Source organism: Strongyloides ratti (genome assembly GCF_001040885.1).
Source record: "Strongyloides ratti genome assembly S_ratti_ED321, chromosome : 1".
Taxonomy (NCBI): Eukaryota; Metazoa; Nematoda; class Chromadorea; order Rhabditida; family Strongyloididae; genus Strongyloides; species Strongyloides ratti.
Window position 1 is genome coordinate 7,921,263 of NC_037307.1, and position 15,063 is coordinate 7,936,325.

Genomic DNA, 15,063 nt, shown 5'->3' on the forward strand with positions numbered 1-15,063 from the left:
GTTTATTTCTTTAAATTTGTTATCATTATAATACATTTCTAAGTTTATATATATATATAATATAGAAAACAAAATAAAATTATTTTTAAAGATGAAAAATTTATGGTTGCTATTGATATTATCATTTTTTTATTCATTTTTTTTATTGGGTTATTCTGATAAAAATATTAGTATTAAAAGTTTTGAAGATACTGGATGTTCTAATAAGGATTATACTATGAAAGAAGATCAAAGATGTTATAAAGTAAATTTTTTTTAAATAATTTTTTTTATTATTTATGTATAGTTGTATGAAAAAGAAAGTTCTAGAGATGAAGCAGCAAGTCTTTGTAAAAATGATAAAGCCTATTTACCTACTATAGAAAGTAATAGTGAGGAACGGGTGATTTTTAAATTACTTAACGATACACTTGAAACTTTTTGGTTAGGGTTAAAATGTACAAATGAAACATCATGTTTTTGGGATGATGGGCATATTTTGGGTGATTATAAAAATTTTATCAATGATACTGCTTATTCTAATGTGGGCGGTTGTTATTATGTTATAGTTGATTCATCATCACAACAATATGGTGAATGGATACCTGAGAAATGTGAAAATGTTACAAAAAAATTTGTCATCTGTCAACAACAATCTACTACTGATCAAATATTTGAATGTCCAAAGGATTATTCAAGAAATGAAGAAAATAATGATTGTTATTATTATGTATCAGAATCAATGACATTCAATGAGGCAAATGAAAATTGTAAAAATAAAAATAGTACTTTAGTTTCTATTAATACAAGTGAAGAGAATATGTATGTGTTAAATCTTTCTAATGATTTTGATAATAAAGATGGTATTTGGATTGGGTTAACATACATAAATGGAACATTACAATGGGTTGATGGAAATCCATTAACTGAATGGAATAATTTTAAAAATGGTTAGTAAAACTTTAGGAATGTTTAATTAAATTTTTTAAGATTCTTCAACAGATAATGAAGGAAAATCTATAGTATTGTTAACAAAAGAAGGCGATGATTTTTCTAAATGGGTATCTATCGATTCCTCAAGTAAATATCCATCCGTTTGCAGATTTAAAAGTAAGATATTTTTTTTTATAAAAAGTTTTTTTATAATCAATTTTAGTTTAATTATAAATATATTAAAAGATATTTTCTTTTTAACTTAATAAGATATATATCATTTTTAATAAAATCATAGATTATGACATCATTCAACAATTTCCTTCTCATTTAAAAATATCAATTATCAATTTTCTAATATCAAAAGTTAAAAAATTGATAAAGTATTATATTTTAGGTGGATTGATAAGAATTTTAATGTCGAATTATAAAACAATCTTATTTGCAAATTAATGTTATGAAAAAAAAAATTTAGATTTAAATAAAAGAATCATTCTTGAATAATTTTTAATAATGAAGTATCTAATTATATCTTTTTATTTTATATTTAATTTAATATATATTGTTAAAACTAATGACAACCAATGTATTGCAGGATATACATATTATGATAATTGGTGTTATAAGGTATTTTTAAAAATTACTTCTTTTTTTTAAAAATAATATTAACTTATTTTTAAGTATTATCCAATTTCTACAATTTCCTTATCTGATGCAAAAGAGATATGTGCAAAGGATAATGGGGAACTTCCTGTAATTCATAATGTTATGACTAATAATTTTATAACAGATTTAATAACAGATTCTGTATGGATTGGTCTTACATGTGATAATAAAAATATCTGTACATGGGTTGATGGTACCCCTTATGATTATAATAATTTTCAAAATGGATTACCTCAAGTTTACATTGGAAATGCAGTTAAATTGTTAATTCACCATGAGCAACGAAATTTTAATGGATTATGGATTTCATCATCAGCTGCCAATACCAATGCAACAACATTATGTAGAATGGCAGCTAAAATTAACACTCAAAAATGTCCCTTAAATTATTATTATATTTCAAATGAAAATAATAATTGTTATAAGATTGTTAATGACCCTGATACATTTGACAATGCAGCAATAAACTGTAAAAATGATGGTGGTAATTTGATTTCAATTCATTCATTAACAGAAAATGTTGAGGTACTTAATTTTCTTCAGGCAAAGACAAATAAAAATTCAGCATGGATTGGATTACAATATATTGATTCTAATTCTGTATGGTTAGATGGATCAAGTTTTGATTTTAATAATTATAAAAAAGGTAATATTTTTTTTATAAATATAAACATAAATTTTTTTAGACTTTCCAAATAAAGTTTTTGGTGATGGTGTTGAAATTCTTCTTATACAAGATGACGAGTCATTTGGATTCTGGGAAAATACTCGTATAACAAATATGCTTCCATATATTTGTAAAATGACAGGTATATATATATATTTTTTTTAAGAATTTATAATATTTATAAATTTTAGAAGATGAAGTTTATAATTATAATGGAGGAACAACAACTGTAAATCCACTTGCTACAACATTATCTCCATCAAATAAATGTCCAACTAGTCCAATGTATCAAAATAATGGTTATGTAAGTCCATAAATAATATTATTAATTTTTTTATTTAGATAAACTCCCCTGGTTATCCATCATTTTATGGTAATAATATAGATTGTTATTACTATTTAATTGCACCCAAAGGATCATTTATTCAATTTAAGATTATGGACTTTAATTTAGATGTGGGAGATTCATTAAATGCTTATGATGGAAATGATTTTAATAATATAATAAAATCATTAACAGGTTCTGATAATACCAATGCTGTTGGATTAATTTTAACAACAAAATATAATAATTTTATGGTACTACATTTTCGTTCTAATGCAAACCATATTACAAGAAATAGTGGATTCAATGGATATTTTACAACATATATAAAAAATTTATTAACAACCCCTGTTCCATTACCAACAACATCAATTTATGTTGAGACAACTAATTCTAATGAATGCCCATCAGATGTTTTTACTAAGAATTCAGAGATTATCACCTCCCCAGGCTATCCCAAATCATTTGGGGCAAATTTACTTTGTACCTATCTTATTGAAGCACCACTTGGAAAAAATGTAGCACTACAATTAGAAAAAATTCATATATCACAGGATGAGGTAAGTTTAGAAATTTATGATGGTAAAGGAATGTCTTTAAATATGTTAAAACGTGTAACTAAAAATGATAATGGTAAAATTGTTTTGGAACTTTCAAAATCAAATTATATGACATTAGTTTTTTATACTTCTGGTACTCCAGGGAATGACGGTGATTTATGGTATCTATATTATCATTTTATTTAATATATATGTAACATAAATTTAAACTAATTTTCTCTGCCAATAAATAATAATTTTAATAAAAACACAAATTACAGTCAATTTTCTACATTAACACCTTTAATTTTCTCCATATGTTGCTAGGTAATTAATGAACATTTTATTGAACAAATTAAATCATATACACACATAATAAGAGTGTCTCATAATAAATTTTTATTTTTCAATAAAATAAATAGATATATTATATTATTTTATTATATGACATTATATTACATATGAAAATTATTTTTTTTATATATTTTTTTCTAATTCTTCTTATATTAATTTGCTAAATCTTACAAAATTTTTTAAACAAAAAAAAATTCCTACTTATATTGTCTTAAAAATTTACTTTTGTAATATTTTCTTCAAAATATTTTCCAAATTATTTATTTCACAAATTTATATAAAAATTAATTTTACTTTATTATATTAAAATCAAAATATATAATTAACTAGTAAGTTTTAAAAGTGTAAATTCTAAAAAAATAATATACTGTAATATATAAAATAGTAATTAAACTATTTTATCAAAAAATATGAAAAATATTAATATAATAAAGTTCACATATATATAACTATATTTTTTATTATTTTTATTATGTCAAAACTAAAAATATTATATATTATTATATATATATATATGAATAAGTTACTTATACAATATAATTTATCGAAATAATTTTTTCACCTCTTACTTTTTTTTTGTATAACACATTTAATAGTACTGTATCATTATATATTTATCTAATATATGTATTTTGAAAGATAAATGTTCTAGAAATTTAATTTTTAAATATGAAAATATCTCATTAAAAACAAATTTAATCCTAATTTCATTTTCATAAAATATTAATTTAATAAAAAAAAAAAAGTCGCTTTCCAATTTGTATTAATTATTTCCTATTAAATATTTATATACAAATCTTTTTTTTTTATATTTTTATAAATGATAAAGTATACTTAACAGAGTTTATAATAACAAAAAAAATTTTTTTTTCCTTAATGATTTTTTATTTTTCTCATATGATTTCTAATAATTTTTTTTAATCTTTGATGAGAAAAAAAAATTACATATAATATAAAAACATATGTAACCTAGGTAACTTTAAAATATGATCTTTTATCATAAATAATATGTTAAATAATGTTAAAAGGTAATTAATAACTTTTGATTCATTTTCTTGTAGTTATATAGGAAATATGACATTAATGGAAAAAATGAAAATTATTTCTAGTAATATAATACAGTTTTCCTATAGTAATAAAATAAATGTTAGAGTACTTAAATGTTGTATGAATATTTTAATTATCATTCAAATGCCTGAAAATATTATTTGCGTAATTTCCTAACTATGAGTTGCTTGGCAACTCAACTTTTTATAAGTAATATAATAAAAAGTTATAATAAATTTATTACTTTTAATTAAAATAATAAAAAAATTACTTTTATAAAATTTTACGAATATTTATATATATAAATATATATTATATAAAAATAAATTATATATAAAAACATTTATTTATAAACTTTTAAAAGTGAGTTTTTTTTTTTTAATTTTAGAATTTCTTAAATTATTTTTATATATTTTCTCAATATGGGAGTTTGCCAAAGTACAAAAGAAAAGGAAATGCAAACTAAAACAAAAGCAATTGATAGAGAGTTAATGCAAGGACATTTAAATCAACAAAAAATTGTTAAGCTTCTTTTACTTGGTAAATATTTTTTTGTATCTATTAATTTGGTAACATTTATATTTTATTATAGGTGCTGGAGAATGTGGTAAAAGTACTGTACTTAAACAAATGAGGTAAATAATTTAAATTTAACTACAAATTTTTTTTTTTTCCAGAATCCTTCATGATCATGGATTTTCGGAGGAAGAGGTAGCCAAACAAAAGGGTGTAATATATAATAATACTGTTCAAGCGATTGCTTGTATAATTCGTGGAATGGGAACATTACAAATAAATTATGAAAATCCAGAAAGAGAAGCAGATGCAAGAATGGTTCTTGATACTATAAAAAGAGGTGAAGAATCAGAACCAATAACGCAAGATTTATCAAATGCAATTCAACGTTTGTGGGCAGATAAAGGTGTTAATACGATAGCATATAGTAGAGGAAATGAATATCAATTACCTGAATCTGCAAATTATTTTTTAGATAATGTTAAAAGAATCTCACAATCAGATTATAAACCAACAGAACAAGATATATTATTAAGTAGAATTAAAACAACTGGAATTGTAGAAGTTAAATTTAAAATGAAAAATGTTGACTTTAGGTATGTTTAAATTGGGATCATTTTAATAGAATAAATTAAGAGTATTTGATGTTGGTGGACAAAGATCAGAAAGAAAAAAGTGGATTCATTGTTTTGAGGATGTAAATGCTATAATATTTATTGCTGCAATTAGTGAATATGATCAAGTTTTGTTTGAAGATGAAACAACTGTGAGTATAAATGTTTTTTTAATAAAATATTTGTAGAATCGTATGCTGGAATCTATGAGATTATTTGAATCAATTTGCAATTCACGATGGTTTATTAATACATCTATGATTCTTTTTCTCAACAAAAAAGATCTTTTTTTAGAAAAAATTAAAAAAACATCAATAAAAGTTGCATTTCCAGAGTACAAAGGTTTGTTACTTTTAATTTTAATGGTAAATTTTAATTATAGGTGGTAATACTTATGAGGAGCAAGTAAAATTTATTGAAGATACTTTTGAAGGACTTAATGCTAACCCTGATAAGACATTATACATGCATCAAACCTGTGCCACTGATACAAATCAAGTACAAATGATTTTAGATTCTGTTATTGATATGATTATTCAAGCTAATTTACAAGGGTGTGGTTTGTATTAAATTAAGTATTTTAATGTTATAATAAATTAACTTTCATTAAATAAATATTTTAAGAAGTTATGTAACAAATAAAATATTTTATTTAGATTATATTTTGTTCCCTTTAGGAACTTTTTAATATAAACATTTTCTAGAATAAATTAATTTATTTGGAATTCAAATGTTTATAGATATGATTTATATGAAGAAAAATACTAGATTTTATTAGAAATCCAAATAATATAATTAAATACTTTAACATAAATATTGTAACTTAATATTCTTAAGTAATTAATACTACTTCAAATTTTATTCAATAAACATTCTTCCATAAGTTTTCTTTTTAAAATGATAAAAAAATTGTTTATTTTATTAAAATTTTTTAAATATTAAATATTATAAAATGCCTAGAAGAATTTATGTTGTTAGACATTGTGAAAGAATCGATAACATAGATTCAAAATGGCGTAAAAAATATCCTGGTTTTCAAGATGACAACTCACCTTTAAGTGACAGAGGAAGAAATATCCAGGCAGTGGAGCTCCAGAAAAGGTAATTTATAATAAAAAATTATTTTAAATTCTTTTTTAGATTTGAAAATATTCATCTTGATCATGTTTTGGCATCTCCCATGGATCGAACAATGGAAACTGCCTCAATACTTTTGGGTAAAAAAGATATTTTAATCAAACCGGAACCAGGTCTTGTTGAGGTTCTGTACCTATGTAATGATCCTCCATCATTTTGGAAGGTTGATAAATTAAAGGAAAAATTTTCAAAAGTTGATACAAATTATAATCCTATATTTAAAAAGTTACCTCCTGAAACTGGATATGGTGATGAAGCATGTATCCCAAGAATTAGAGAATTACTTAAAAAATTATTGACTAAATTTAATGGAGAAAATGATCAAATTATGCTTGTATCTCATGGTGCTCCAATAGGAGCTATTCATGAGGTATTAAATAATAAATGGAAATATGTTGGTCAGGCAACTGTCTCAATTTGGGATGAGATTGATGATAATCTTGAAAAATTTAAATGTTCATCTTCTAGTGATTCTAGTCATCTTAGTGATAAATCGAATCTTAGGCCTTGGTAAATTAAATAATTTATTTTTTTCTGTTATTATATTCAACATTAATGTTTTTGAATAATAAAACTTGAAATAAATTTTTTATTTTTAAAAATTTTTTATATTATTTTATTGGAATGTGGTTACAAACAGTATCACATAATATTTTTTACAGCTACATAAGGTTTTTTTTTATAATAATTTTTAATAATATAGTCATATATATTTATTCTATATTAGTGTTTTGCATTTTTTTAATTTTCTTATCACTAACTGAAATTATTTTTATCGTACTACTAATTTTGTTATACCAAAAATGAGTTAAATTTATTTAAATGATACACAATATCCTTAATATTTATTATGAGTAATTTGTACTTGTTATCTATTTTCTACGCAAAATTTAATTTAACTGTTGAATTTGTTGTAAATAGAATTAAATTTATATCTCCAATATGACCGGACAATACAAATCTACCACAAGACACTTTTTACTTTTAATTTCTTATATGTTTTGGCGTCAAAATTTTAAATGTGTTTTGTTTCATTAACTTGCACCATTTCATATCTTATAACGAAACAATTTTTTCTACAAATTTAAGTAACATTATCTAATTAAAATTAGTAAGTTTTAAAAGTTCACACACAATATACATTTATGCGTGGTATTTATAACTTTAGCTTTATATGAAGATTTTCATGTAAATTGCCAAAGACAAAATTACTTTAATTTTTGTTGTTTATAACATGACGTCAGAATATCTCATAAAAACTTTTTTAAACCCATAATTGTGATGGAAAAATGTTATGTTTGGGAAAACTCATTACTTATTCAACAAAGACATAACATTTTCATAATTGGTACAAGCAATCATGAACATGTAGAAAAAAAACATTTAAATATAAAGCATTTACTGAGTCTTTTTTTAAAAAACAGGTGTAAAATAAATCACTTTTACGTTTTAGATGTTCATAAAACATAGAAAAAAAAAAGCCGCCTTCTTGCTCATTACTTTTTAATTGTTATTTTTTTCCAGATTTTTAATGCTAAAAATGGATAATTCAACAGCAACAACATCTATGAAATACTCATGCCTCGATTGCAACTTTTCTTCTTTTACTGAACATGAGATTATCCTTCATTGGAGTTGTTTTTCACATAGAATAATTATTCCTCCATTAAATGTTGATGGAAATGCTATGATGAAATTGGAGGGAACGCAAAAGAGTAACGAAATAAGTAGTATGAATGATGAAAAATACTACTCAAATGACATATATTGTGTGGAGAACAAAGAAAACGTCTGCCACATGGATTTTGAAGTAAATAAACGTAATTTAAAAAGAAAACTTTCCATGGATCATAATGGTTTCAAGAAGGCAAAAGTTTTTTCCTAAATTATTTTATTTAATTTATTCCCACTAAATATTTTTTTTTTATTTTGTAATGTTAACATTTTATAACTTCCTAGTAAAAATATTATTTTACATATTTGTAGTATTTTTATGCAAATTTTGTGTTTCATGAAAGTTTAGGTAACGAATTTGTTTATCAGATTTTATTTTTATGTATTCTAGGCAAGGTTAATTATATGATATTTTTCTAAAGATGTGTCGCTTTTATGATAATTTTCAAATAATAAGTATGATGTTTGTTCGTTAAAATATGACTTGTTAATTTTAAATCGCAAAATATTATTTATGAGGTTTATGTATATTAAAAATTGTTAGTTAATTATTATTAAAAAGAGATAATATCTTTGTGAAAATTTTTTTTTTTTGTATAATTTCAAATATAATACATTTTAAAGTTAATTTATATTTTTTTTTAATAACTAATGCATCTATCCTATCAATGGGAAATTTGATATTTTAGATTGCCTTTTTAATATAGCCTTGACAAAACTTGTGAGTAAATTTATATACATGTTTGTAGTGTATTTGAAATAAAATGAAAATGCATTTTTACGTTAGTACTTCAATATAGCTATCAAAATATTTTAAAAGAATTTGTAGATTTTTATATAAAAATAATTTTTCCAATTAATTAAATATAATTAATTTAAAATTATACAAGTTACAGTAAGTGATATTAAGTTGATATTTGATTATTACAAAAAAAAAATAAGTTTATTATCATTGTAATAGTATTTTTTTAAAAATAACTTTTAATTCATAATACAATTATTATTATTTATTAATTATAATTTAGAGATACATTTTCCCTGACCTGATAACCTTAATCATATAAGGAAAACTATTTGATTTTGTTTCAATTATTATAAGTATTTAAAAGTACTTGGAAAAATTATGAAAATTTTATTAATTATACTTTTTTTCATCTATTTTATTTATACATGCATGGGTAAACCACCTACAACTATTAGTAAAGTAAAAGCTTCATTTGCAAATTGTAAAATAACAGTCTCAAAAGACACTCTTAATGGAGAAGTAGTTGTTTGTAAGTTGTTATTTTAATTTTCTAAAGTTAGTATATAAATTTATCAGCTGCCATTCTTGAAAGTATATTATTTTTTAAAATAACCTGTTTACCAATTATTGGATATTGTTTACATATATCAAATTGTTATGTTTCATCAAGTGATACATTATCATATAAGGTAATTGACACAAATGGATGTTCTGTTGAAAAAGATTTATTTGATGATGTTGTATATTTGGATGATTATATTGGTTATATTAGAAATCCCGTTCCTGTAAAATTTAGAAATTCAAATGACACAATAACTTTATCATGTGATACAAAAATGAGATTAAAAGATAAATTTAGAACTTGCCAAAATGTTACATGTTAAAATTGATTAGTGTTGACAATTAAAAATAAAGCTTTAAAAAGCAAATTTAGTAGATTAAATATTAATAGTTTTTTTTCCTGTTAAAAAAAAAAACTATTTGCTTCATTATACAACTTTAAATTTTTTTTTAGATGTTTGATATTTAAATTTTATATAGAATTATATAGAAATGTCAAATGGAATGATTTTATTTTTACTAATTTTATAAAAAATAATTTTTTTCATAATAATGAGATTTATAATATATATTAATAAATACAAATATTTTTAATTGAAGTCTTAAAATACTTCTATTTAGTGAAAAGACACATATCATTATCAATATTAAGTTTTTTTTTTGTATTATATAATATTTTGCCACATTTAGAGGTAAATTGTCAAACACATTATACAGGATTAATTATACACACTAAGTATTTTGTTTTACTCTTGATGCCAAAAGTAAATAATTTTCATCATCAAAAAAATCATCTTTTGTTCGGTCAACTGAACCATTTGAATTTTCAAATACTTTTGATAGTGCTGAAGAATGTTTTTTTTCTATTTTTTCTATTATTGATAGTAATTGAAAACATGTCTCAGAGAAAGATTTACAATTTTCAATGGCATTCTCATTTGATGACTATAAAAAAAAAGTATAAGTTAATTAAAATATATTATTATTATAACAATAACTTACATCAAGTTTTAATTGTAAAATTATTTGTTCTGGAAGATTATCATGTAAAAATTTATCATGTAATTGCATATTATTTGATTCCGATTTTAGAGGAATAGTTTCACAAACAATGGCAAATTGTTTAATTTCATTATACTTTTTGTACAATAAACTATGAATACACTCGATTTCTCTTTCAATATCAATTTCTGCTATTTCAGTGACATCATTTTGTGTCGTCGTTCTTTTCGTTTTTCTATGTTGTTGTTTTTTAATATGAATAAGCCTAAAAAAAAAAATAATTAAGTAAAACGGTAATTAAATTAAAATTAACCAACCATTCATTTCTTTCTGTTGTTGTTTTAGTTTGAAAATGTACCTCTCGATTGATTGTTGAAATTTTAAATACATTTTCATCATCTGATAAAATCCCTACTGCCTTAATATCTTCCAAACATACTAAACCTTTTAATTCACATTCACCGGTATCTTTCTTTTTTTGCCAAGATAAAGCATTTTGATGGAGAACTAAATATCTATGTTTAGTGGAGATAAAACGTTTTAAATTTTTAAAACCATCATTATAATTATGTCTCTCAACAACATATCCATCCTTCAAAACATCATTATTTTCTTTAGGTTTTTCTTCAATTAAAGTATTAATTTTTGGTTCACAAATAGTATCAAAAAATTTAATCATTAATTTTTTGTGACTTTCATCTTCAAATCGATTTAATATAGGTGTTAACCAAGGTTCTTTATTAATTAATGATCTTCCAGAAACTACACTATTAGTAATTTTTTGTAAAATTTTAGAAACTAATAATAATGTTCTATTTACATCACCTTCTGGTTGATCATTTATCAATGAGTATTGTCTTGGATTTAGAACAGCAGTAGCAAAAAAACGCATTACTAAGAAACTACTTATTGCTAATCTTTGAACATCAATTCGATTTGGATAGTATTGAAGAACCATTTCTTTGAGATCATTAAATATTTCTTGTAATAAAGAAGGGCATTTACTTCTACTTTCAACCATATCAGTAAATAATAATTCAGCGTATAATGTTAAATTTTGAACATTGATATCTAATTCATCTTTATGTTTTATTTTGGCTGGATCAACTTCACAACATTTTTTTTCTCTTGAAATAGTATCAATAAGATTTTTTAAAGTATTTCTTAAATATGATTTTCCAACAAATCTCATTAATTCATGAATAACTTTTGTTGTCATTGTTTGACTTCTAAATAATGTATTTATATCATGTTCTAATGATAAATACTGTGCAAGTAATGTTTTGATAAAATTTTTTATATGTCCAGAGTATAACATTATTTTCATTAATGATTTACATAATTTTTCTTGATCAAGAGATAAATGTTGTAGTAATAATATAAATTCAAGAGCTATTTTTGAACCTAAATTACCAGATAATTTATTTTGTAATAATTCATGTAATGGTTTATAAGTTCCAAGTTTTAAAACATGATCAACAGATAGGCATACTTTCATTTTAACATGACCAAGAGCATATTTATTCATCATAACATTATTATCTGGTATACTTGCTGGAGTACTTTGAAATGGTGGTAAACGTTCTTTAATATAATACCAATGACTACCAGGTCCTTTATATTTTGGTAGAAATGTTTTTTCATTTAATGGAATTCTTAATGATCCATGTACCGGAAAAATATCATTACTTTGATTATTAATATTACCACAATTATCAGATAAAGAGTTATCTAAAGATGATGTTGATTGATGAGTATCATGTTTTATGGTAATACGTAATTGCGGATCTTGAGTATGAGTTGATGTAATATTGTAAGAAAAAGATGTTGACATATCACCACTAACTTCTAAAATATCAACTAACTCTTGGTTAGTTGAAATGCTTTTAGTTAATGAATGAATATCACAATCTAAATTTATAACTTCCGATTTTCGGTCAGATGATACTTTTAGATATTTTGTTTTACAAATTTTACTTCCACTGGAGTTATATATAGTAAATGAAAATATTAAAATATTGTTTTTAATAAAAGACCTGTCTAAAAATTGAAAAGGTTTATTACTACTGGAAGAGTGTTGTTGTTGTGTTGAGTTGGATGCTTCTCTCGTTCTAGTAGGACAATAATCAAGAACTCTGAAAAAAAAAAAGAAAAATTTTAAATTATAAATTTTACTTAAATTTAATATTTTGAGTATCTAACTATATAATATAATATAAAGAGTTATACATTAAAGATGCTATAAAATGAAGTGAATCGACTCATTTTTACACATTTTAACTAACAGACACAAATTATATACATAAAATAGGGTCTAATCAGATAGCATTTTATATTCATTTAACACTATGATTCTTATTATAAAGCAAAGTAATGAAAGAGAATTAGAACCAGTGGGTGGCGTGCCATTAATAAATCAAAATACCTTTTTATTTTAATGAACACATTTTCATTTAAAGCAGAATATAAATATATTAACTTTTTTTTTGAAATATATATATTTGACAATACATTTATAAAATTGTTTTTATAATATAATATTTCTTTACCTTTATTTATCTATTATCATAAGATACTTGTATTTTTATCAAGATATATATATTTTACTTATTTTACTAAATATATTTAAAACCTATATAAAAAAAAATAATAAAATAAAAGAAAATTTTTAATGGATTTCAAAAAGTAATGAATAAAATAAAATACATCATAGAATTTAATTTCCGGAAAATTAATTTATTACTTATGGTAGTGAAATAAAACTAAATTATATATTATATACATACTTGTACACTTTAAAAAATGACGATAAATACATAATCATGTAGTCGTAATAACAACAGCGTTGGCGTTTTAAAATATAAAAATTAAAAAATATGTCTATTAAAATTATGAACTAGTTAATATTAAAAAAAAGGGAAAATAAATTTCGGTTATAATAGTAAGCAGTTTAGTGATGCATTAATAAAAATAACTTAAAAATATAGCATTAATGAAAATTAACAAAAACAATTTCAATTAAAGTTTGTAGTCCTAAAATATAAAGAACAAAATAGTGCTATTTATAAAATAAATAAATATATATATATACATATATCAACCTACGCATTTTTAAAATATATTATTAAAAGTTTTAATAACATATTAAAAAATATATATCATCTTTGAAATGATTAAAAGCTTAGAGAAAAAAAATTATAATATTTCTATTTTTTTTTTACTTACCTTATTTGAAGACATTTCATAGTTTCATTATATGAAATATTTAAATAAACACTACCACATATATCACGTAAGATATCTTGATTTTCTATTCCTTTAATTCCTAATTTTCTATTTTGGTGTGTTGAAACATATTCTGCTCTAGAAATAGGTCTTATTGTAAACCACCTTTCTTCGTTTGAAAATTTGGCAATATCTCTTCTACGTAAAGAAATTAAACCTAAGGGCATTGGTGTTGCATCATTGGATGAAGAGGATATCTCAGCAAACACAATATGGAACAAACGAAAGTTTTTTTGAATTTCTGTAGAAAATGTCTCACGTAATATTATGCTATAAAATAAAATATTAAAAACCATAAAATGCGTTAACAAAATTGTAATGTTAAAATAAAAAGTTAATCTTTTAAAAGAAAAAAAAAAAATTCCTTTTGCTTGAAATATAAAATATAATAAAAAAAATTAATCATTTTATATTTTTATACACTTATTTCTTTTTTTTTTTTTAAATAAAAAAAAATAAATAATTATAGGGAATAATTTTTATAATAAAAAAAAAATATTATAATAATTTTAAGATAATTATATATGTGAAACTAACCTGTCAGAGTATGTTGTTGCATCAGATTGATAAATTATTTCATCATCAAGTTTAAAAATTATGCAAATGTGTGGTAAAGCAGAAAGAGATGATGTTAAATTATTAGGTGAATCACTATTTGAATTTCTTCTACTGGAGGTAGAACTTAATATACCTCCCTTATTGGCATAGTTTTTATTTGCTAGATGTGAAAATATTGATGATAATGAGGTGGATGATTGTGACGACAGTTTGCGTTTAGAAGGTGTATTTGCTTTAGAAAAATTTTCAAAAATTTTTTTATTACGAAAAATTGACATATTAACTGATATTGTTTCTGTAAAACGAAGTTCACCATCCCCAAACAATCTTCCATTTTGAACATTATTTATTATAAAATTATTCTCTGATTTCTCTCCTATTGTAAAAACATCCACATAAGTTTGTTCCATTAAATTTTATCCAAATCTACAAAAATATTTAAATAAAAAAAATATATAATA

The 15,063-nt window shown here is 22.3% G+C and overlaps 6 protein-coding genes across 6 annotated transcripts; 5 read left to right on the plus strand and 1 right to left on the minus strand.

Moving 5' to 3' along the window:
- Nucleotides 1-217: 217 nt before the first annotated feature.
- SRAE_1000244700 (C-type lectin domain and C-type lectin-like domain and C-type lectin fold domain-containing protein) lies at nt 218-1,140 on the plus strand (the record flags this gene model as incomplete). The annotated part of the gene is made up of 4 exons (XM_024649524.1): nt 218-244; nt 287-929; nt 970-1,089; nt 1,136-1,140. The coding sequence occupies 4 exons, from the start codon at nt 218-220 to the stop codon at nt 1,138-1,140; spliced, it is 795 nt and encodes a 264-aa protein (XP_024503393.1).
- Nucleotides 1,141-1,425: 285 nt separating this feature from the next.
- SRAE_1000244800 (CUB domain and C-type lectin domain and C-type lectin-like domain and C-type lectin fold domain-containing protein) lies at nt 1,426-4,908 on the plus strand (the record flags this gene model as incomplete). Its single annotated transcript, XM_024649525.1, has 6 exons — nt 1,426-1,539; nt 1,594-2,224; nt 2,265-2,387; nt 2,437-2,549; nt 2,588-3,174; nt 4,899-4,908. 6 exons carry the CDS (start codon nt 1,426-1,428, stop codon nt 4,906-4,908), a joined length of 1,578 nt encoding a protein of 525 aa, XP_024503394.1.
- A 24-nt stretch (nt 4,909-4,932) lies between these two features.
- SRAE_1000244900 (Guanine nucleotide-binding protein G(k) subunit alpha) lies at nt 4,933-6,210 on the plus strand (the record flags this gene model as incomplete). Its single annotated transcript, XM_024649526.1, has 6 exons — nt 4,933-5,050; nt 5,103-5,145; nt 5,188-5,622; nt 5,663-5,792; nt 5,829-5,982; nt 6,023-6,210. 6 exons carry the CDS (start codon nt 4,933-4,935, stop codon nt 6,208-6,210), a joined length of 1,068 nt encoding a protein of 355 aa, XP_024503395.1.
- A 382-nt stretch (nt 6,211-6,592) lies between these two features.
- On the plus strand, nt 6,593-8,662 carry SRAE_1000245000 (Histidine phosphatase superfamily, clade-1-containing protein; the record flags this gene model as incomplete). The annotated part of the gene is made up of 3 exons (XM_024649527.1): nt 6,593-6,741; nt 6,781-7,002; nt 8,302-8,662. The coding sequence occupies 3 exons, from the start codon at nt 6,593-6,595 to the stop codon at nt 8,660-8,662; spliced, it is 732 nt and encodes a 243-aa protein (XP_024503396.1).
- A 963-nt stretch (nt 8,663-9,625) lies between these two features.
- Nucleotides 9,626-10,080, plus strand: SRAE_1000245100 (Zona pellucida domain-containing protein; the record flags this gene model as incomplete). The annotated part of the gene is made up of 2 exons (XM_024649528.1): nt 9,626-9,725; nt 9,773-10,080. The coding sequence occupies 2 exons, from the start codon at nt 9,626-9,628 to the stop codon at nt 10,078-10,080; spliced, it is 408 nt and encodes a 135-aa protein (XP_024503397.1).
- A 409-nt stretch (nt 10,081-10,489) lies between these two features.
- Nucleotides 10,490-15,012, minus strand: SRAE_1000245200 (Ras GTPase-activating protein 2; the record flags this gene model as incomplete). The annotated part of the gene is made up of 6 exons (XM_024649530.1): nt 10,490-10,702; nt 10,760-11,024; nt 11,077-12,741; nt 12,796-12,894; nt 13,985-14,314; nt 14,582-15,012. 6 exons carry the CDS (start codon nt 15,010-15,012, stop codon nt 10,490-10,492), a joined length of 3,003 nt encoding a protein of 1,000 aa, XP_024503398.1.
- Between the last annotated feature and the right edge of the window lie 51 nt (nt 15,013-15,063).